The sequence below is a fragment of the Hippopotamus amphibius genome, chromosome 13, assembly GCF_030028045.1.
Source record: "Hippopotamus amphibius kiboko isolate mHipAmp2 chromosome 13, mHipAmp2.hap2, whole genome shotgun sequence".
NCBI lineage: Eukaryota > Metazoa > Chordata > Mammalia > Artiodactyla > Hippopotamidae > Hippopotamus > Hippopotamus amphibius.
This window is the reverse complement of record NC_080198.1, coordinates 5585776-5608507: the sequence shown is the minus strand read 5'-3', so window position 1 is coordinate 5608507 and position 22732 is coordinate 5585776. Positions and strand designations below refer to the sequence as shown.

General features: G+C 42.3%; 1 protein-coding gene across 10 annotated transcripts in view; it reads left to right on the top strand.

Annotated features, from left to right (window-relative positions):
• The window catches only part of ATG7 (autophagy related 7), a 330637-nt gene that overhangs the window by 136064 nt on the left and 171841 nt on the right, over positions 1 to 22732 (top strand). For all 10 annotated transcript variants that reach the window (XM_057705407.1, XM_057705404.1, XM_057705399.1 and 7 more), the window contains 5 exons: positions 5931 to 6019; positions 7664 to 7785; positions 11714 to 11804; positions 12557 to 12701; positions 17305 to 17463. In XM_057705407.1, the coding sequence (XP_057561390.1) occupies positions 5931 to 6019; positions 7664 to 7785; positions 11714 to 11804; positions 12557 to 12701; positions 17305 to 17463 (606 nt within the window). The remainder of the gene's footprint in view (positions 1 to 5930; positions 6020 to 7663; positions 7786 to 11713; positions 11805 to 12556; positions 12702 to 17304; positions 17464 to 22732) is intronic.

Sequence of the window (22732 nt, the reverse complement as noted above, 5' to 3'; positions counted from 1 at the left end):
CTTTCTGCTGATGTATTGTAAAAGGAAGTGATTTGCCCAAGTTCACACAATGAATTTGTGGCAAGGCTAGTTCTAGAATCCAGATCTCGTAGCCACTGGTTATTTCTGACTGCCATTTAAAAATCTGTTTACCCTGGTAGTTAAACTGGCTTACCCAGCCTGGTGCAGACTGATTCCTACAATGATCAAGGCTCCAGATTTGGTTCCTAAAGCACTTAAAGATTTGGAGTCACTTTTGAATCATCAAAGGAATATTAAAGGTCTGCCTAGTGTCCAGTGGCTTCTGTCATTTTCCTGTCCAGATCCATGCTCTTTGTACTCACGTGTGCTGCGTGTGCGTAGGAGAGTTACTTTAAAGCATTTTCAAGCCAATCTCCCTTTATGAGTGAGAAATTTCTCTTTAGTGGTTCACTCCTTCTCTATAGCTCATTTCAGGTCAGGTTGCTCTAAGAAACTTATTCCTGGTCTTCTCAAAAAAGATTTTTTTTTATTATTACCTTCCTGCCTCATTGCCTTTGTATTTAGTGTCAGACATATGCTCATATGAAATTAGGCATCTACTTGTAGTATCTAAAGTAACATTCTAATTTGTATAATTTAAATGTCATTTAGTCCCAGCTCTACCAAGGCAGATGATAAAACCTAGACCCAGAGAATATTTCATAAACTAGAACCTAGCCTCCTTTTTCTCTGCCAGTTAAGAAAAGATAACCTTGAAACTGAAGGTAGGTAACTATGTAAGAGTGATAGACTGAACTGAACAAAGACGTCGGTGGATTTACTACAGTAGAATTGATTTATGTTGTTGTTATAGTTACCGTTTGTTGAGTGCTTGCATTGTTCCCAGTCTCTGTGCTAAGTGTAGGTGACAGTGACCCTATAGATGAGAAAATTAGGCATAGAGAGGTGAGGTAAATTGCTGAAGGTCAAACGAGAGTAACTCGGGACATTTGATAAGAGCCCAGGTTTATGGAGTTATATTTGAAAACTGAAACTCAGCATTTCTATATGAATGCATTTTCTGGATTGATATTGTCTGGGTTCTTCCTAAATAAAAATTGAAGAGCCTTTAGACATCTGCTAAGATTGAGCCTTAATATGGTCTGTGTCGTTTTGTAACCTATATAGGATTTTTTTTCTCTTTAATGGTCTATAAAGCTCTGTAATTCTGGAGCTAGAAGGAATCCTTTGAGATGAAATGATTTTACCACTTCACTTTACAGGTTAGGGAAGACCTTCCCCAAGGTCTTAAAATCAATTAGCTGCAGGATTAGAACGCATGCCCACTGGTGCTCCAGCCAGTGCTTTATTCACTGTGTCAGGCCATTCTCCTCTCTAAGCTATTTCAGACGTTACAGCAGTACAAAGCCAGCTTCTCCCTTTTCCTCTCTTTCTTGCTGGATAACAGAGAGGTAGATGCCTTTGGTTTTTTAAAATGTGAAGTTGAAGCGATGATTACTTAATCATGTTGGCTGCCTGGCAGATGCCATCTGTCACTGTCGATAGAGGGGAACAAAATAAAAAGGTGCCCCACGTGGTGGTGGTGGCCAGTTGGACCAGAAGAGCTCCAGGGAGACAACGTCTTCATTCAGAGGGAGCCCTAGGTTGGAGACCTCATTCTCAGAGCTCTCTTGCTTCTCCAGGAAACTGTCTCTTAGACCATGCTCTCACCTTCTCCCCCAGGAGAATCCCAGGGTTAAAATATCACTGAATGGAGAACCTGTAATGTTGAGAAAGGATAGGTGGGGTGTGGGGGTGGGGGAGGAACTAGCCAGGATGCTGCATCAGGGATTTATAGGTTAAGTAAGCCTCAGGCCTGTGGGTCAGAGACTAACCTTTCCCCGTCCAGCTGCCTTCCAGGATGCCTGCCCAACGTGAGGGTGGGGTGGGGAAATTGACCACTTCTGTCGTTTATTCAACAGATATTTGCTGAGCTTCAGGTACCTTGCCAGGCACTAGGGATGCAAAGTTGATTACAACGGACACTATTCCTGCCCTCACACAGCTTATAGACCAAGAGAAACAAGAGCTGCATCCTGTATTTTTTCCCAAGTGCTTTTTTTTCACATTCTAATTTTTCTGAAGTCAGGAATTACTTACGATTATTGTGTATATTTAATGTGGTGATATTTTCCCCTTTTTTCTGCCCAATTTGAAAGTGCATTTTATAATCTGTGGTGCCTTTGAATCAAGAAAATACAGAGGCTCAACAAATAATCACAGTTACAGTAAGGAAAGATACAGGCGCAGTGGCCTCTATTTTAAGCAGGCACTGGTTTCCTCCTTCTTGGACTCGACGTGGCCACTGTTGAAATGATAGCGTACGTAGGAGTCACACAGGCACGTCACTGATCATGCAGGTGTTGGTACTTAGGGAGGTCTGGGATTGGGTCGGGGGTGGTGCAAGTTCAGAGAGCTTCCCAGCTAACTCTGATGCGGGTGGTCTGCGGTGCACCATACTTCGAGATACTGCTGCGGACTCTTGAGCTGTGATTTGCATCCTGGCTGCACGTGAGAATCACCTGAGGCGCTTTTAAGACAACTAACGCTCAAGCCACACCTCAGACTGATGAAATGAGATCCGCTGGAGGTGGGACCCAGGCGGCAGGATTTTTGAAAGCTTCCCAGGTGATTCCCATGTGCGTTCAGATTTGAGAACCAGGGAAGAGAGGGTTGCAGAGCTGAGCGGTGCCCCTCAAACTGCATTGGGCGTGCAGATCACCTGGGTTCTTGTTAAAATGCAGATTCAGATTCGGCAGGGCTGGGGGCTGATAGGCTCCCCGAAATGCTGGGGCTGCAGGGGCAGGGAGCACGTTTTGCGAAGCAAGGGGAGACATGGAGCCAATCCAGAGGTCTCAAGGGAACGAAAATAGCCCCACAGGCAGGTTTTTTCTTTTGTCTGCAAGGCCACCTTCTCTAGCGGTTCCCAAATTCAAGTCCGTGGACTGGACCAACTGTATGAGAACCACTTAGGCACTTTGTACAGATACAGATGGCCAGGTGAGCAACTGGAGATCCTGAGGCACTAGTAATGGTGTCAGGAGCGCTACACGTGTGCAGGGCTTTCCGTGTTCAGCACCATCTCATTCATCCTCATTGCAGCTCTATGAAGTAGGTACTATCATTTTCCCCATGACTCAGATTAGAAAACCTGAAGCCTGGAGGAGTTGACAGATTTGCCGTAGGCCACTCGCTGGGGAAGGGCAGGACTCAGGATAGTCTGTGAGTTCTGTTTTTAAAAAGTTCCCTGGATGCTGATGTTTTATCTCCCTCTAGAAAAGGAAATTTCAAAGCTACACTGTATTTCCTGAAACAATGTCGTACCTATGAATCTGTTTTGAATTAAATGTGCATCTGTTTGCATCTAAGACATGAAAATGCATCGAGGCAAAAAGCTTCAGAGCAGAGAAGGTAGCAAACATTTTTAAAGAATGTTTTTGAAATAATGCAATAATTATATGGTAAGACAATAGTAAAATGTGTTTTCAGAGACAAAGACTACTTAATTGTCCTTCAGCAGGAAATAGAAAAAATTGTGGTGCATGAATACAATGGGATGACATTCAGCCACTGCTGACAGTGGTTCTAGGATGACGTCTGTTGACATGGAAGAGAGTTCACAATAGAATAACAGATATAAAACAGTATTTATAGCATGGTCCCATCTTTGTTTAAAAGTTGTAATAGTGAAGATCTATTTATGTAAAGATTAAAGTTATGGGAGGTTATATACCAAGGTGTGAATAGTGGTTCTCTCTGGTGGTGTTACGGATGTTCTTCCTCCCTTCTTTCCTTCCCTCTCACCGAATGTGGGTTAAGCTCCTGCTTTGTCTAACACTGTACTGAGTGTTGCGGTGAATAACTGGAACTTTTTGGGCTGAGCCCGTCCTTATCGAACTCACCGATCTAGATTAACCAAAATTCTGCCATGTTTTTATTTAACTCACAACTACACCTGTAAAGGAAACCTGTGGGTTAACTTAGTGGTTTTCTGCCATCCATCTTCCCTCCCTCCCTGCTTCCACCCACCCATCCCCCCTTCCTCCTGTTCCTTCTCCCCTCTTCCCTCCCTCTCTTCCATCCACCCACCCATCTTTTCATCATTCAGCCTGCATTCACTCAGTGTGTGCTGTGTATCTGTGAACTGATCATGGAGACATGAAAGATACTCCCTGCTCTCTAGGTTTTCACTGTCTTCTTTTTTCTAATGAACTTTATTCTGGAATAATTTTAGATTTACAGAAAAGTTGAAATATAGTGCAGGGGATTTCCATCTACCCTCACCTGTTTCAGTTTTCTCTAATGCCATCACCTTGCATTACCACAGTACATTTGTCAAAAGTGAGAAACCAACGTCAGTACAAAGCTATTAACTCTCGACTTTATTCAGGTTTCACCAGTGTTTCCATTAACATCCTCCTTTGTGCCAGGATCCCATCCAGAAGACGACATTGCATTCTGTTGTCATGTCTCCTTTGTCAACTCTGATCTGTAACAGTTTCCCAGACTTTTGTTGTTTTTAGTGGCCTTGACCTTGGCAGTTTTGAAGAGTACTGGTTACGTTATTTTGGTCAAATGCCTCTTAATTTGGGTTTGTCTGATGTTTACTTATGATTAGATGGGGTTACTTTAGGGAAGAGTACCACTAAGGTGAAGTGCCCTTGTCATCACATCATATCCAAGCCACCTGATACTCACATGGCATCCCTGGTGGTGTTAAACTTGATCGCTGGTTTAAGATAGAACTTGCCAGCTTTTTCCACTGCAGATTTACTATTCTTTTCTTTGGGAGCGAGTCACTAGGTCAAACCCACACTCAGGGAGAAAAAGGATTAAGCTGTACTCCTGGAGCGGGTAGTATCTCCATATGTTGTTTGGACATCTTCTGTAAGGAAGACTTGTCCCTTCACCTTCATTTATTTATTTATCTCCTCATTTATTTATATCAGTATGGACTCATAGATATTTATTTTATACTTTAGGTTATAATCCAATGCTATGTTATTTTGTTGCTTCAGTTGTCCCAGCCTTGCCACTGGGAACTCTTTCAGGCGTGTCAGGAGCCCCCCTGACGTGTCCCCGCCCTTCTGTTTGAAGGATGGGGCACTTCCTTCCTTTCTGGTGTACAAGCTGCTCCAGGCTCATCTTGTGTTTTCCTTGCTGCAGCTCTGGAATTACCCATGTAGCCAAGGAGCCCCGATTCCTTTTACTGGAGAATGGTATTTAGAGATCAAGATCTCATTGTCTTTTGAGAAGACAGAGACAGAAAAAGTGAAAGATGTTGTGTGTAATGTACAGAGGGCTATGGAAGCAGAGAGGAAAGGGTGACAGCCTCCACCAGGGGCCATCTTCGCTGAAGAGATGGTGTTTGAAGTTCAGTCGAGTTTTTCCGGATGGAGATCAGGGTTGGGGGAGTTGGCGGAGGGAGGAGTGGGAGGAAATATATGTTGGCAATAGCAAAGGCCTCTGGCTTTTTAATTTGGTCTCACTATGGACTTACAACGGTAGCGACCCTCCTTTGATTTTCTTATTACATGAAAATTAGCAATTTTCACAGATTATGTCTCTTTGAGAAAGGATTTTCTCTGTGTGAGCCCTAACAATGGACTGCCCTCCCTCCCAGCCTCCGGGTCTTCCTTTCAGTCTTTCTTCTTTCTAAATATATCTAGTTCCTACTCTCTGCCACACCCAGTGAGAGGCGCAGGGGGTGCAGAGAAGAATATGAGAGCCCCTACCAAGAAGTTCTGACAAGAAGTTCTCTTGTGTGAGGTCCTTTTGCTTTCTTCTCTTCCCTCTAGCCCTTCACCAAGTGTCTAATTGTTGATGCTTTTGCAAAATAGCATACATAGGAAAGAGGAGGGATTAGCAGTGTTTGTGCTGTGAATCTGACATGATACTTGCCTCACTGAGAAAGTCTTTTCTGTTCACAGATGACTGTTGGTGTATATGACCCCTGTAACTTAGCCCAGTACCCTGGATGGCCTTTGAGGAATTTTTTGGTCCTAGCAGCCCACAGATGGTATTTACGTGTGTGTGTGTGTGTGTGTGTGTGTATGTGTGTATGTCTGTCTGTCTGTGTGTCTGTCTTTGTCTATATGTTTTTGACATTGTGTCTGACTATATCTATATTTCTGTTTTCCCAAGTGGATTTTTTTCATTGCTGGCCTAGAAACCAGGTAATAAATCAATAAATCAGTCATGACCCAATTCCCGTCAGTGGTGAGCCTCTAAGCAGATCTGTTATGGGACTTCAGACTCTGACAATACAGCCCTAAAGATATTTTAGAGTAGGGCAGGGCCAACAGCTGGAGGTCCCCATCCTGAAATTCTCTAGTCCTCCCTTCAGCTGACTGAGTCATATTCAGATAGGATTTGCTCACTGCTATCATCTGACCTTTTCCCCAACCCTAGACTAAATAAAACAGAGGGTAATATACATTTGAAAAGATGCTCAACATCATTAGTCATCAGGGAAATAAAATATAACCGGATACTAGTCATTAATAAAGATAATAAGATACCATTATGAAATACTACTACATACTCACCAGATAATGACATACTCACTAGAATGAGTTTAAAACGATGACAATACCAAGTGTTGACGAAGGTGTGGACGAATTGGAAGCCTCAGACACTGCTGGAAAACCATTTGGCAGTATCTACCAAAGTTAAAAATACCTACAGCTCAGCAGTTTCCCTCTCAGGTATATAAAGCACAGACATGCATACTCAGATACAAGCAAAACACATATACAGGAATGTTTATAGCAGCATTATTCTTAATAACCAAACACTGAGGATAACCCAGATGTCCTTGAACAATGACATGAATAATAAATTGTGGTGTATTCACTGCAATGGAATGCACTGTTGTAGTGAATCTGAATGAACTACTGATATACATATCAACATGGATGAATTTAAAAAACGTAAGATGAGTGAAAGAGCCTGGACCTGAGAGAAAAACGCTCCCTGGTTCCATGTATGTAAAGGTCAAAACAGGCAAAACCCCTGTCTGGATTTAGAAGTTAGGGTAGGAGCTACTTTTGAAGGGTCTGGTTAATGACTGGGAGGAGCCATGAGACAAGCTCCTTTATACTCAGGATTTGGATATTTACCTCTGTGTCTGCTTTACTTAAAGAACAATGTTCACTAAGCAGAGCTAGATTATAGCTCGTCCTGAGAGGGAGAGTGTCGCACTTGCTGGTCCTGGTGGTGAGTCTGTAGAGCTGTGGGCTTCCTCACCACTGCCCAAGCTGCTGTCTGGTCATAAAGTAGGTTCAGATGGGAGAATGGGGACCAGAGGAACCCATGTTTGTCTTGGAGTTTCTCTTGAATGTCTTGTGAGCTTTTTTCCCCCTGCATTTAAGATTCATTTGTCAGAATTATTTATGTGCAATATGAAGTTGTTATATAAAGCTTATCTAAAAAGAAATCACAGCCAGTTCAGCGCTCAGCCTCTAAATGCTTGGACAAAGGAAGCATACGTGGATGTGTTCAGAATCTCTCAGAGATTAAGGTCGTCCCCCGAGTGTGTCAGGGAGGCATAATTACAATGATTTGAATCCCCTCCACCTAGGTGTGCTGAAGCTCTTATGTGAGCTCTTTCTTTTCCTTCCTTAAAAAAAATAAAAAATAAAAATCCCGGGCCCTACATCAGGAGTAGCAGTTTCCAGTCTGTTGAAGTGCTCTGCTTCCGGGACCGCACCCTGCAGGGGCTGAGAGATGTCACCCACAGCATCATCTTCGAAGTGAAGCTTCCAGAAATGGCATTTAGCCCAGGTAATTTGCCGGTCTTTGAGAATGCATATAATTATCATTTATCAGAAACTAAATCAGGTTTAACTTTTCTTTCATCCCTTCACAATGGCAGTGGAGGTAAAGTACAGCTCCTGCCTCTTTGCCATTGGGAACACATCCCTGCAACAGAAGGTAAGCTCTGCTATTCACACAGGAACAAAGGCAGAGATTGTCGTCAGGAAATTTCCTCCAGGCAGTTTTTTCTGTCTTGAGAATTTTTTTCCCTCTATTTTTTGTTTTTGCTTAACATAAAATCTTTATTCCCTACCCTTCTTACAGGAAGAATGACATATTAATGCACCTGTGTATTTATTTGTTACAAAAGTTGTGTGTGATCTTATTCTCCATACAGTAAACCAGTGAGCAAAAGCACCGCTTCTTTCCACATTTATTATTCTTCATCTGATCCTGTGTGGTAGACGTCAGCTCTTCTCCTGTTTCATAAGTTAGGAAACGTGGGCTCACAGATATGTTATATATATATATGGGGGGTGGTGTAGATATACCTACCCACAATTATATATTTATATTTATGTGCATGTCACAAAGACAGAATAACATACTCAAATTTGAGTAAAATAAAGGTAATGATACCCACCTCATGGAGTACCCCTTATGAGGAATCTGACTCCTGTGTAAAAGACAGACATGGTGGTAGCATATTATAGTTGCTTAAGAGATGCTAATTTATGGTAATTTCCGATCTTACCAAAAGCCCAGAACTCTTTCCAAGATGACCCTTCAGATTCCTATGACTTACATGCTTCCCAGAGTACTTTCATATACTTACATGGTTTAATTTGCTCCTTACAGCACCGGCACTGCTCCAAGGCATATTGCTTCCTTTAATCCGTGGGTCATGTGTGTTTTGGGGGTCATGTGTGTTTTGGGGGTGAGGAGTATTAAAATCCCTGCTTGGTCCTGCAAAAGAGGAAGCTGTTTACTTGTTAGTTTAGAGCCTTAAGATACCTATCGCCTCTTTGCCGTCTTTAGATATTTACATTTGATTTAGCACCCTCTTCTGGCACATTCTAAAATAGCTTCCATGTGACGTTTCATTAAGCCGCCAGCCACTGGGAGGTAGCTCCAGGGGAATGAGGTGAGTGTGAACTGACCAACAATGCGGCCTGGTCTCCATCTGGCAGGCCCCTCGGGTGTTTCCACATGTCCCTTAATCCTGCCAAGCACCTTTTCGGGGAGGCACTTTTCTTTCCATTTTAAGATAAAGTCACTGAATTACTTTTACTCCCTGCTCCCAATGACATTACTGATGCTTGGTGAAGCTGACAAACCCTGGCAATGCCAGGAATTCCATTTGAAAGAGGCTTTCTGTAGCGCAGTAGCAGGCGTGCCCTCAAGTCTTTACACTTGATGTTGAGTGCAGATTATGTAGTTTAAGAAAGGCAAATGTTCCTCTTTTTTTCATGCAAATTAATGTTTTCCCTCTTAGCTGTAAAAAAAACTTTATAATAAATAAAACTTTATAAAGAGTTACTCTGTATGGTAATGTGAACCGAAGGTATTAGTATGGTAGTATCTTTTAATATTTCTAAGACATCCCATAGTTGCAATGACATTGTTATAAGAAACACAATTTTGAACATCCTGTGTCGTCTTCTGCTCTTGATGGTGCAGCAAAGCTCACTGTCCTTTGCTGATACAGAGGATTCTAGCAGCTGGCTGAGGGTGGAGGCAGACGCGGCTGAGAGTGGCGATCCCCTCCTTTTAACTCCTGTCCTTGATGTGCTTCTCCTCTCTGTTCAACTAGGGGAAAACAGGGCCTAATTTTCTCCGAAAAAATATTTTCTCATTAATTGAGGGTATGTCTTATGGATGTAGATTATATGGAAGCAGATATGATAGATTAAATATTATGCTCACCTATAGTATTTTTTTTAACTATCCTTAAGTTTAAAGTACCTCTTAACTTTCTTAAAATGGCTGTAACATCTTGAGTACAGAGATGTTTTAATTTGCAATGGCATTTTGTTTTTGTCTTATGATTTCTTATCAGTAATAGGAGAAAGCTTAGGCTGGAGTTATTAATTATAGTAGTGGACTGTGGTTCTGAAGTTCTTGTCAAATTTCTGTGCCATGTGTTAGAGAAGCATTTTTAAATTTAATGGAAGAAAGTAAGGAAATCAAAGTGTGAATTAGTAATAGATTTGAACTCCTTTTTTTTTTCCCCAGAAAAATAATTTTGGAGTTCTTATCCTCTTTAAGAACTCAAATCTATTATCTCAGTTTTAATTTTTTGTAAAAAAATTTTGAAAAGGACCACACCAGAGCACCCGAGTTAAAATAGGAAGGGACATTTGCTTTTCTGCTTCTTGCTGTGAAAGATGCCCCCAGTCAAGTAGCTTTTGAAGATAACTGGCCCCCTGGTTTCACATTGGTCATCCTATCCCAGAAATAAAAAATTGTGTAAAGGAAATCAACACCTCTAGGTTCCATAATTATATTGAGCAGTATTATTTTAAGAGACAAAGGTCAAAAGCTAAAAAGTTCCCAAGGAAAGGAAAATAGGGTATCGATAGAAATATAAAAGTAGAAGACTGTCCAAAGAAAACCAGTGTACAATTAGAGACAAACGTAAAACTCCTACCAATAATCCTGTACCTCTTAACCTTAAGTCAAGGAGCTCTCTTCCTTCAGAGACTGTTACTTAAAGCAGATATTAGAAGTGATGCTAGAAGGGTAGGTGGCTGAGTGAATTCCCTGCTAAAGAGTTGAGGCTTTATTGTGAATTTTGAGAATTCAGTGAGGAAGGGAAAGCAACGGAGGTCCAGAGATGTGGGGGGTGTTAAAGTGGGTGGCCCCCATTAGCAGGACTTTCAAGGCCAGCTTTCAAAACCAAGGAGGCCAGGTTTCCACCAAGGAAGCCAGGTTTCCATTAGGGTAAGGAGGTAGCAGAAGTATTATGCAAAAGAGCTGAGATTTTTAAGAGGCTTTTGCAACAGTGGACTAGAGCAGCATTACCCTGAATGTGTCCTGTGAGATTTTAATTGGTGTTACTGGGTGAGGGAGATACGGAGAGCCAGGTAATATCGGGAAGCTCGAAGCCGAATCAGACAGAGTGGCTCCTTTACCGGGAGGTTGCTCAGAGCTTTATCTCCCTCGTGTGCAATGTGACTGTCCAGGCTCGGGTGGGGGTGGGGCGCACGGAGAACACAGATAGGGGTACGCAAGCATTTCCCAGGCCCATCAGCCGCGGGATCTTCATCCTCTCAGAGCTTTGCATGGGGCACATCTTGAGAACGGCTGGATTGGAGTTACAGAGGCACCCATTGCAGAGGTTAAAAGAGGTCCGTGGAGAAGGGAAAAGTCAGGACAGAGGACAGTCTAAATGGATAAGGGCGGGCTTAATGGAGAGGGCAGCTTAACAGAAGAGCAGTTCCTTGGGCTGGGATCTACAGACAGGTAGGCGCACCGTGATGGAGCAGGGGGGCTGGGCGGAGGGGTAGCGCAGTAATGGGTAGCCAGAGGGGCGCACTGAACCGAGAGGTGCGGGTCTGGATGGCAGCTCAGCAGAAGGTGCGCTGCAGTCACACCAGCTTGTCTTCCTCAGATAGAGAGCCCTCCACAGGGCTTAGACCTACTCCAGATAGAGGCTTTCTTTTGAGCAACTTCCAGTAACTACAGAAGTTGAGGCAACTCTGTCCAGAGACTAGGGCTATTCAGAAGCCCCTCCACGGGAAGACTGCTTGGGTATGAGGGTCTCTAAACAAGATTCCGAGTGGCCCAGGAAAATGAGGAGGTAACTGAAGCAAGTTGATGCAAATTCTGGCCTGCAAACCTCCTTGGAAAAGAAGTGAACTAAAAACTTATCAATGTGTGAGCCATCTAGCTGCTTTGACTTATTTTTTATTCTTCCTTCCTTCACTAAACGTACTGTCTTATTTGCCTTAAGATTGTCCCAAGGCGGTTGGATGGGAAAAAAACCAGAAAGGAGGCATGGGACCAAGGATGGTGAACCTCAGCGAATGTATGGACCCTAAAAGGTATGATTTGGAAGCCGTTTTCCCCAGGGTGCCCGCCAGGCTCTGTCAGGCCATGAGCCTTGCCCGGGGCAGTCAGGGCTGCCTTCACACTGACGACGAGGGTTACCCCTCCCTCCGCTGCCTCTTGGTTTTGGTTCGGTTGTGAGCATCAGTGTGGATGATGGATACCCTGAAGGGCATGCAGTTCGTGTTTCTCTAGACCATTCTAAGTTCCGTTCTTGCTTCAAGCTCAGACTCAGACCTGTGTACGCACACCACCTTTTAGTCCTTTGTTACCCTTTAGTTTTGTCCCATTAGCCTACATTGACAGGCATTATGAGAAATATTTCACAGAAACCCAGGATTGCATTGAAGGCATGATGTAAGTACCCCCTTTACTGAGGGGACAGAAATTTCTGTTTTCAGTGTTAGGAAGAACTTTCCTCTTAAGCGGCTGGTGTGTTTTTATTCCTGGACACAGTAACTCCTGCAACCCGTCATGTTTCCTGGTTCACCTTGGCTGCTAGGAGCCCAGGGTCAGATCGGTGGCCCATCACCGTGCAGTTGCTGCAGATTACGGCGGCATGCATGCTGCGTGGTCACCTTTCTCCTCCTTGCTCACCCTCAAGCTTCGTTTTACTTTTCCTTTAATCCTAATTTCCGTAGTATTTGTTTCTTATTTTCTCATATAGCTACTTTCTATCTAAAAAGGATAAGATTGGGGCTTAAATGAGTGACTGGCTAAATAAATAAATGATTCTCGCATTTTCTAGGTTAGCAGAGTCATCAGTGGATCTAAATCTCAAACTGATGTGTTGGAGATTGGTCCCCACTTTGGACTTAGACAAGGTTGTGTCTGTCAAGTGTCTGCTGCTTGGAGCCGGCACCTTGGGTTGTAACGTAGCCAGGACGTTGATGGTAAGTTTGTGGGGTCGGATGGTACCTCTCAAGCGCTGGCTCCTCTTCTTATTTCACTGTGTGGTCCACCCTCTGTATCTGTGGGTTTCGCACCTGAGGATATGGAGGGCCTTGTATGTTATAAAGGGACTTGAGCATCTGTGGAGTTTGGTATCCCCAGGGGCCCCTGGAACCAATACCCCATGGATACCAAGGGACAACTGTACCTGAGTGCCTTCTCTCTCCCAGACTCCCTCTCTTCTCTCTCCTCCCTCCCTTTCCTCTTTCCTCCCTCTCCCTCCCTTTATTCTTTTCTCAGTATCTCTTTAAGTATAAAAGGAATACATGCTTTTATTATGAGGTAGAAACAGGAAATCTGCCTCCACTCCCATCCCAAGTCCCACTTCCTAGAATTAAGCAGACTTCGGAGATTATTATGCAGCGTTTTTCCCCGAAGTTTTCGTAAGCACGTGCAAATACAGAGAGAGACATTTGTCATCTTTGCTTTATTTACTTATTTATTTATTTATAAACATTGGCTCATAGGATACTGTCTATAGCAGATTTTTATGTTTACCCTAATAGAGTAATAATTGCGGTTCTCTTTCTATGTACTCCGTATGATGTATATGTAGGATTTCTATTATATGATTTGTCCTCAATTTATTTAATCAATTTCAGCATATTTTTCTTTTAGAGACACTGTTGAATGAATTTCTTGTACCTTTACGTGTCCATGGGATTATTTCTTTAGGAAAAAAGTCCTAGGAGTAGAATTACTACGTTAGAGAGAATGTAAAACAGAACTTTTTAATTTGCATTTCTTTAATTAGTGAGGGTTAGTCTTTATTTCTTTTGTGAATTTTATTTCTTCTATTCATGTCCTTTGCAATCTGTTTCTTATATATTGACTTGGAGTTCTCTTTTTAAGGGATATTAACCCCTTTTCTATAATATAATAGAAATATTTTTCTCAATTTATTTGTTACCTTTAGCTACATAAAGGTTTTTAAGAATTTGATGTTATTAAATGTCCATCTTTCTCTTTATAGTTTACAGAACTCTTGTTTTTATGTTTAGATCTTTATCAATGTGGAATTTCTTGTTGTTTTGTGATGAGAGTTAAAGATCTAACTTTTTTCCCACAGAGTGGGTAGTCATTTGTTTTAATGGCATTCATTCAATAATACAAGTCATCGTTTTTCCACCTTTATCAAATGCTAACCCCCGTTATGTACCTAAGTCTCTTTTTGGATTCTCTTTCGTTCCGTCATTCCATTTCTTAGTTCCTGCATTATTGCCCACAGCTTTAACTCAGATTACAATCAATTTATAGATAAATTGGGAAAGATTGATATCTTTACAATACTGGTCCTTAGTTCCAGAAGCATTGCATATCTCAAATTATTTAGATCATCTTTGTAGCATTTTCTTTCTTTAGGTCTCCCACATGCCTCATTTAGTTTATTTTCTCATATTTAATCTTTTTTTTTTTTCTTTTAAAGATATGTTCCTCCCACTAAATTTTCCAGTTGAATATTACTGGGATATATAAGAAAGATCATGAGTTTTGAATGTTTATCTTCTATCTGGCCATCTTTCTAAACTTTCTTAGTTATAGTAGTTATTTTGTTTGATTCTTTAGAACTTTCTAGGTTGATAAGTATTCCTCACCAACGTTTATATCTGTTTCTGGGATTGGCTAGGACTCCATGGTAACGCTGAGGAATAGTATTGAGAGTTGGCATCCTCGTTTTATTACAGACTTTAATGAGAAACGTCTTGTTTTTTCCTTTAATTTTGATATGTGATATTGGTTTCTGCTAATGCTCTTTTATAAGTTAAGGAGGCAGATTTTTATCTCGAGTTTACCTTGAGTTTACATCAGAAATGATTGTTGAGTTTTACCAAGCACATCTATCAGGATAAAAGTATTCTAATGTTGAGCATTGCTGGAAAAAACTCTATTTGTTCATGGTATCAATATGTTATTTTTCTAATGTATACTGTGGGATTCAGCTGGTAATGTTTTATTGCTAGGTTTTACATATGTATTCATAAGTCAAGTTGGTTTATAGTAATGTTTTTTCTTTGCTTTGTGGTGTCATTTTATAAAAGTTATGCTACTTTTATAAAATAAAACTTCCTGCCTTTCTCTATGCTCTAGGACAGCTTAAGGGTATGACTTATCAGTCCCTTGATGGTTTGGTAAAATTCAGTTGTGAATCCATCTGGGCCCAGTGCCTTTTGGAATTTTGTTGGTGGTTAGGGCAGGGAATCTTTGGGAACTTTTACAAATGTTTCTATAGTCATTGACCTTTTTAGATTTTACACCTCTTTTGAGTCAGTTTAGTCATGTTGTTTTCCTGGAAAATCATCCATTTCATCTAAATTTGAAAATTAATTGATAGAAAATACATGTGGTATTCTCGTACCATCTTTTAAATCTTCTCTTTATCTTCTCTTTAATCTCTCCTTATTCCTAATGTTGAACATTTTCCCCTTTTTTTCAGTTATTCAGCCTTGCCAGAGAACTAAATCCTCGAACTCTTTATTCTATAATTTTTGTTTTTGTTTTGTTTTGCTTTCAGATTCATTAATATCTACTTTTATCTTTATTAATTTCTTCCTGCTTTTTTTGTGGAATTTATTTCATTCTTTTCCTAACTTCCAGAGTTAGGTACTTAAATTTTCTTAGCATTTTTAAAATTATAAAGTCAGTGTAGACCCATTGTAGAAAGTCTTTAGAGTGTAAGAGTTATAAAGCAGGAAAAGAAGACCCATTTTTCGACTACCTTTTTCCACTTATTTCTTTTCATTGTTTGTTTAATGTACATTTTTAAACCTTATTTGATATGTAAAAGTGCCCCTTGCTTTTGTGGATTAACATTGACTTTCTCATGTGGTTGAAAAAGATACCTAAAAAACTTTCTTAATGGCTGTTTCCTCTCCTTTGATGAAACATGATTTACTGAGACTTCCCCTAATGTTAGATGTTAACATTGTTTCCAGTTTTTTACAACTGTCAATTATGTTACAGAGAAAGAACATCTTTGTGCTGCATTTTTGTCAGTATTTCAGATTATTTCCTAAAATAGATTGCTGAAAGTGGGTCAAAGGATACAAACTTTTAAAAAGTTGTAGAAACCTATTGCCAAGTTGCTTTCCAGAAGAATTATACCAGTTTGCATTCTCAATCAGTAAAATAGTTTTTTTTTTATCACCCCATCCTCACCAGCACTGAGTATTATAATTGTCTTTAATCTTTGCAGATGAGCTATTTAAACTATGTAACCTTTCAGGAACCTGCAATGTGACTAACCTGTGGCATGTATGTAATTGTGCAGCTTTCGTCCCACTGCCCAGCATGTTCCCAGACTGCCTTCCTTGCTCTCCACTCAGCATTGCTTTAAGGAATGCAGAAATACTCCTGAAATAAATATCCCCAAGCCAAGCACCAGTGACTTTTGGATTTCCCACACCTTTATTCCCCCTCCATAGTAGTTTGCTTACCTGGTGAAAGTCACTTATAAAACTGGGTGGGTAGACGAAAGTGGCCAGTGGGCTTCAAAACAAACAGCCGATCTAAACTATGCTTTCGAAAGGGTGGATTCTGGCCCATCATCCTCAACCCTGACAGTGAATCTCGAGTTGCTGTCGACTGTGCCCCTGGAAACATCTGAGTAACTGAATTTTAAAGTCCCTAATGGAAGGACATTGAGATAAGACAGAGATCAGACTCTTAGCTCTGCAGCCAGTCCTAGCAGGGCTTCTCTTAAATCACTGTGCTTGTTTATGATTTACTGAAACACACATACCCCACCTCACCCCCAGAAAGAGGGCATCTTGGTTTGGTTGCTGCTCTGGGGATCTCATTTCCTCCCCACCATTAACCAGATCTGTAACCTAAGATGAGTCACGTATCTTTTCTGGGCTTCAGTTTCTCTATCTGTAAAATATGTAATTGAACTAAAGATTTTAGAGAGCCTATTGAACTTTAAAATTGTGTGGCTGTGTAAGACTTTGTAGAAGATGTAATTGAAGTGTATGAAAACTATTTCTGAGAAAGTAGAATTTTCCCCTATATTCCAGAATATTAATAAGGCCTTTGCCTCTTGAAGAAATAGTACAAAATCTTCTATGATGTTACACAATTGGAAATAACTTATAAGGCACTTTTACGAGGAGCTAATCCAGGCTTTAAGTGAATTTTAGGAGGAGCTGTTACTTATACTTACGTATTCATTAAGGGAAAGCAAGGACATTGGGCAGCTCTTGCTAATCCTTTGAAGACAGAAACATGGACAGTTCTTACGGGACTCACCTCCAACGCTTCCTCTGGTGCCACTGTCAAAAATAATGAGTTATTAGTCAGACCCACAATGACATTTCTTAGTCTCATTACTGTAGGAAGCCAGGCACTGGGTATATAATTATTTTGTCTTTTAAAGGAAGGTGACACTCTGTTTGTCAAAAACTGAATTTGCACAGTTCAATTGCTGGAGTTTCCTGTATTTTGAAGTTCCCAAGCTCCTCCAAAACAACCCCCCTTTTAGGGATTTCAAGAGAGACACCCTGTAAAAAGTTCATCAGAAACACACCATGGTCTCCTGTTTCCACGCAGGGTTGGGGCGTCAGACACATCACATTTGTGGATAATGCCAGGATCTCCTATTCCAACCCCGTGAGACAGCCTCTGTATGAATTTGAAGATTGCCTGGCGGGGGGTAAGCCCAAGGCCCTGGCTGCAGCAGACCGGCTCCAGAAAATATTCCCCGGAGTGGTATGTTGATGCTGTTTGGGAACGTCAGAGGTTTTCTCCTGGATCTTTCAGTGTTTAAGTCTTGGGGAGTGAGGCCCTGTGGTATTGGTGAAACGCACAGACGTCTGTGCGTTACTACCAGGCCCTCATCACGTGGCCGAACCTCTCAGAGATGGGGGTTACAAGACAAAACCCTCACATATTATTATGAAAATAAAATGAAGAATACATAAAAAAAATGTTTTGCAAGTTGCAAAAGCGTTATCTGAGTTGAGGAATTTGGGGGTGTGCATGTTTTTAGCTACTGCCTTGTTCCACAGGGATTTATGGTAGCTCAGACACAGGATGCTACCTCCCTCATCACCAGAATACTTGAGAGTTAGCACAGGTTTATGAAATTAAACTGAATGTAAGTCTGCAGAAGAAAGATCTGGCTAAAAAAGATTGTCATTTACTTTAAAAACACCAGGTAATAAGAGGCAAGTCATTCAGCTCATTTGACTCGAGGTCTGGCCAGTGTTTTTGAGGTCATCCAGCAAAAGAGATTCTGTGTCTTGCATGCGTAATCAATTTATGTGACAAAGGTTAGATTAGGTGTCTCCGAAGCATCTACTTGTACGTAAAGTGCCACAAGAGGCTCTCAGCCCTGGCTTTACAAAGAAGCCTGCTTTCTCAGAGTTTCTCTGTGTAGTCATTCAGCATGAGACTCCATTTTAACAGTCTTTGCTTTAAAAGCAACTTTGACTGTTTTGTCCATTTCACCAGGGTACCAGAGGTGGGTTTAATTCAGCAGTATTGTACCCAGCGAGGTGCTGCATGCCAAAAGAGGTAAGAATAAGTTATAGCCCGTCACTGAGGAGGCATAGTTAGGTTTCTGCTGTGACGGTGTTGCACGTCACACACTCTCGGCACCTAAGTGGCTTACGGTCATAAACACTGATTTCATGCTCCTGGGCCTGCAGGTTAGCCGTGGCTTAGCTGCTGCTCAGCTGGACTCAGGCTTTGGTCAGGTTCCAGTCCACGTTAGATGTCATTATCTCAACATCTAGGCTCAGGGAACAACAGTCAGCTGGTCCTGCTCTTCTTATGGTAGAAGGTGGACATGTAAAGGGGTTGGTAAGGCTTCCCATACCTGTACCTCTTAAGGTCTCAGCTCAGTAATGGCACTGTGCAGTGTCCTGCATCTCCATTGCCACAGCAAGTCACAGGGCCCAGCCCTAAGTCAGTGGGGTTGGTCACTATAGCCTGCCTTCCTAGTGCGGGGTCCTGCAAAGTCATATGGCAAAGGGCATGGACATGGAATTCTATTAGAGGGAGGCAGTGCATAGTCAGGGAGAATGATCCATTCTGTCACCAAGTAGTATCGTGAACTCCCCTCTGGGCCCAGACAGACCTGGCTTTGAATCTGAGCTCTGCCTCCAATTTTTGCTTGCCCAAATCCTAGCCATGGTGTGTGACCCAGTGCAGTTCCCTCTATTTATTTGTTCAGTTCTCCTATGACTTACTTATTCCTCACATATTTATTTAAGGCCCACAGCGTGCTAGGGACTGGAGAACAAGGCAGACATGGTGCTCCATCCCTCTCATGGAACTTTGAGTCTAGTGGGGGACATGGTCCATAAGCGAATTTCCTAAACAGTTACACTAGTAATAAGTGCACAAAGCAGGACCTCAGCTGCCGTGAGGATGTTTAACAGGCAGGCCTGACCTAGACCAGATTTCCTTGCGGAAGCTAAGTCCTGAAGCACGGGTGGGAGTTCGCTAGACGTAGCGGGGCAGAGCTGTCTGTGCAGACGCCTGAGGTAGCAAGCAGCACGGTGCCTCTGTGGACTGAAAGGAAGTCGGGCTGGCTGAGGCACGAGGTCAAGAAAGACAGACTCCGAGCCAGGGCGTCAGCAAGGGCCAGGGCATGCTGGGCTTTAGAGATCAAGTTCAACTTTTCTTGAAAACATCAGCCCACGAGGATCAAGCCTCTTCCTCCACATTTACATTGTTAGTCCATTTTCCCTATTGGATTATGCAGTCCTTCCTGCTGGGAGCCAGATCTCATATACTTTTATCCTCCATGCCTTATAAGTAATACTAGGTACCACAGGACCCATCTAAGTACTAGTGTAATTCATCAAATTGGTGAAAAGTCCTTATGAAACTCTTTCACTTACCGGTTAGCCAGGCTTACATGAGTTTTCTGTGTGTTCAACTTAGTGGAGTTTTTTCATTCAACAAATATTTATCCATCACCTTCCTTACACCTGGCCGTGGAGAGAAGCCTAGTCCTAAGTGAAGAAGACATGAAAGAACTCCTCAGCTACAAATACCATGCCTAACTCTGGGGCTGAATTAATTGAGTAGAAAAAAAACTGACCTTTAATAAATCAAATAACTGTTTGAAGTCACCCTTTTTTTCCCTCCCAAAGGTAAGGTAATAAAACATAGAATTATGGAGCCACTCTTGGGTTTTAAAACCCAGCTCTGAACATCTGCTTCCAACCCTGATGAGTAACTGATAGACTAGCTCTGCTACCATTATGCACCTAGCCGTTCTGCACCTGAGTAAATTGTGTAAAATGATTCTTCGGGCACTGAACCGTAGGCAGTGAAAGACTGCAGTCCCAGAAAGAAATGTTTGTCCCAATTTATTGCATGGAGACACTTTTTAGCCCATGTCAGAGAGCCCATGGGGAACCCTAGCAGATACTGTTGGTCTTGGTGAGCTGAGGAAACAGAGACCAGAGTTCGGAGCAGCCGAGGTGGCTGGACCTCGCAGGACAACGTATCAGACACGTGGGAGCTGTGCAGGGAAGGAGTTCCAGAAAAACATCTCAGCAGCACCTTGAGGCGCGGACCAAAAATCAAACTGTACGTCCTCAGGGCAGGACTCTGTAATCTGGGCAGATAGCACCACGATTCTGCTGTGAGCAGAATGGGGATTCCAGAGCCCGCACAGGCTGAGAGGCACGGGATCCCAGCTGTCCAGAAGGGAGAGGCCTCACTGACTACTGTGCACTCTTCTGTGACACCCCAAGAAGGCCATAGAACTGAACATAAAAGCAAAAACTAGAAAGCTTCTAGGAGAAAGCAGCCTAGTGATCTTGTGATGGCAGAGGTTCTTAGGACCCTGGAAATACTGATCATACGTGAGAAAAATGGGTAAATTGGACTTCATCAAAATTTAAAATTTCTGCTTCTTGAAAGACACTGGTAAGAAAACAAAAAGGCTAGCCAAAACTGAAAGTACTCACAGAACATATATTTGGCAAACAGCTTGCATCCAGAATACATAAACAAGTCCTGCCACTCAGTAATAAGAAGACAGACAAGGCATTTTTTAAAGGGGCCAAGGACTTGGACCGGCACCGCTTCGTAGGAAAGGTCCGTGAGGGGCCAGTGAACACATGTAGTAGTTGCCAGGGGACTGTGACCTAGGACCATAAAGACATAAAGACACTACACACGCACTTAAATGGCTGCAACTAAAAGACCGACAGTGCTAAATGTTGGCAGGGTGAGGAGCAACCAGCACTCTCATGCTGTGTGGGGCGGGAGCAGGGGGATTGATGGGAAAGGGCTGCAGAGCTTGCTCTGGGCTGACAGTGTGTACCTTGAGAGGTGCGTGCAGTGGTTAATCCGCAGTTTGTCAGAACACAGTGGACTGGACGCTTAAGGTCTGTGGACATCACTTGATGTAAATTATCCCTCACCCTGGCTGCACATTTGAATTGTCTGGGGAGTTTCAGAAAATACTGATGGCTGGGCCCACTCTCAGAGATTCCAGCTGAAGTGGTCTGGGGAAAAGCCTCGGCATTAGGAACTTAAAAAACTCTCGAAGTTGTTCTGATGTGCAGCCAAAGTTGAAAACTACTGTGTTGAAACATGCTGAATTCCAGCCTCAGGCCTGTGGGCCTCAATGGTGGGCCAATCGCCAGTCCTCCGTAGGCTTACTGGCTGGAGCTTTAGCAAGCAGGGACTCACTTAGGTTAGCCAAGTAGATGTGGGTGAGGATTTGAATTATTCAGACGGTCAGAATTGGTATTGAGTAATTATGCTTTAATGTTGGTGTCATTAAAATACCCAAGTAATAGCTTTTTGGGTCGCGCACCCATCACTTAAAACATTTTGTCAATTGTAATAAGACAGTAAGGTATTATTATTATTACTGTGGTTGTTGCTTTTCTTACTGTTTATTACAGTATTTGGTACATGGTAGATGCACAATGCTTCCTTAATGAATGAACGAATTCATGAGGTTCTGAGAGTTGTCTTTTGTGGTGTCCTCGTTGTGAAAATGGACTTGTTTTGAACCTTCCTTCTTTCTGAAGTCCTTTCTGCCTGGCGTCCTTTCCTGCTTTGCTTGCCACTTTTTTTTCCTCCCTTCATTCTTTAAAGATTTTTGCTGTTGTTACAACTGTTCCTTTCTTGAATTCCAGATATAAGATTTAAAGTTGAAGAAAATAGCTACCATCTAAAAAATAGACTTTACTTTGTAAAAGGACCTACTTACTCTGTCCCTTTAGCTATTTTTTCTAGTAGGTGAGGGGTTTTGGCAAATGAATGAAAAAGCTGATGTTTTCACACACTTCCCTGTGGCTAGTGCTAGGCAGGGTATTAAGGGTGCAGTTTGTGATTCTAGAACCCTTTCTTTTCTGGGGAAAATTAACGTTCTTGGCTTCACTGGCACTCATATGTGACTCACGGTTCACCTGCCAAGACGTTGTGGAGCCAGCAGGGGACAAAGAGTAAATTACAGAGCTGTTCTGAAGCCCCCATGAGAAATCCTGAGTCCCCACACTCAAAGAGAACCCAGACTGTTGGGCAGCTCCTGCTTGGACAGGAAGTGAAGCTTCACTTTGGTACCACACTCTGCTGTCACCCGCTCCCCAAACAAACATCGACACACTCCTAAGTCAATTTTCTAGTTAAAGTTATTTAGCAAGTAGAGTTTTTCGGTTTTGAGGGTTTGTTTATTTTTAATGCATGTACCCCTAAGAAGATTAAGGCAAGACTAGCAGTCATTCTCATCGTATGTGAATTTATTAAATTATTTTTGTTCTAACATCCTGTCTGGAGGTGTTCTACACTAAGGAAATGGAGGGGAGGGCAGCTTGGGAACAAGGGGGAACAGGTAGCCTGGCTGAACAGAGAGACTTGGGCAGGCAGAGGGCATTTTAATGAAGTTTCTTGGCCTCGGATTGTAGGAAGGAGCCAGAGGTACACAGTTTTCTCCAGGGTTCACCTTGTCTCACATGGGAAGTGCCCCCTGCCCACTCTGGAACTAGAATCCATGTGTCTC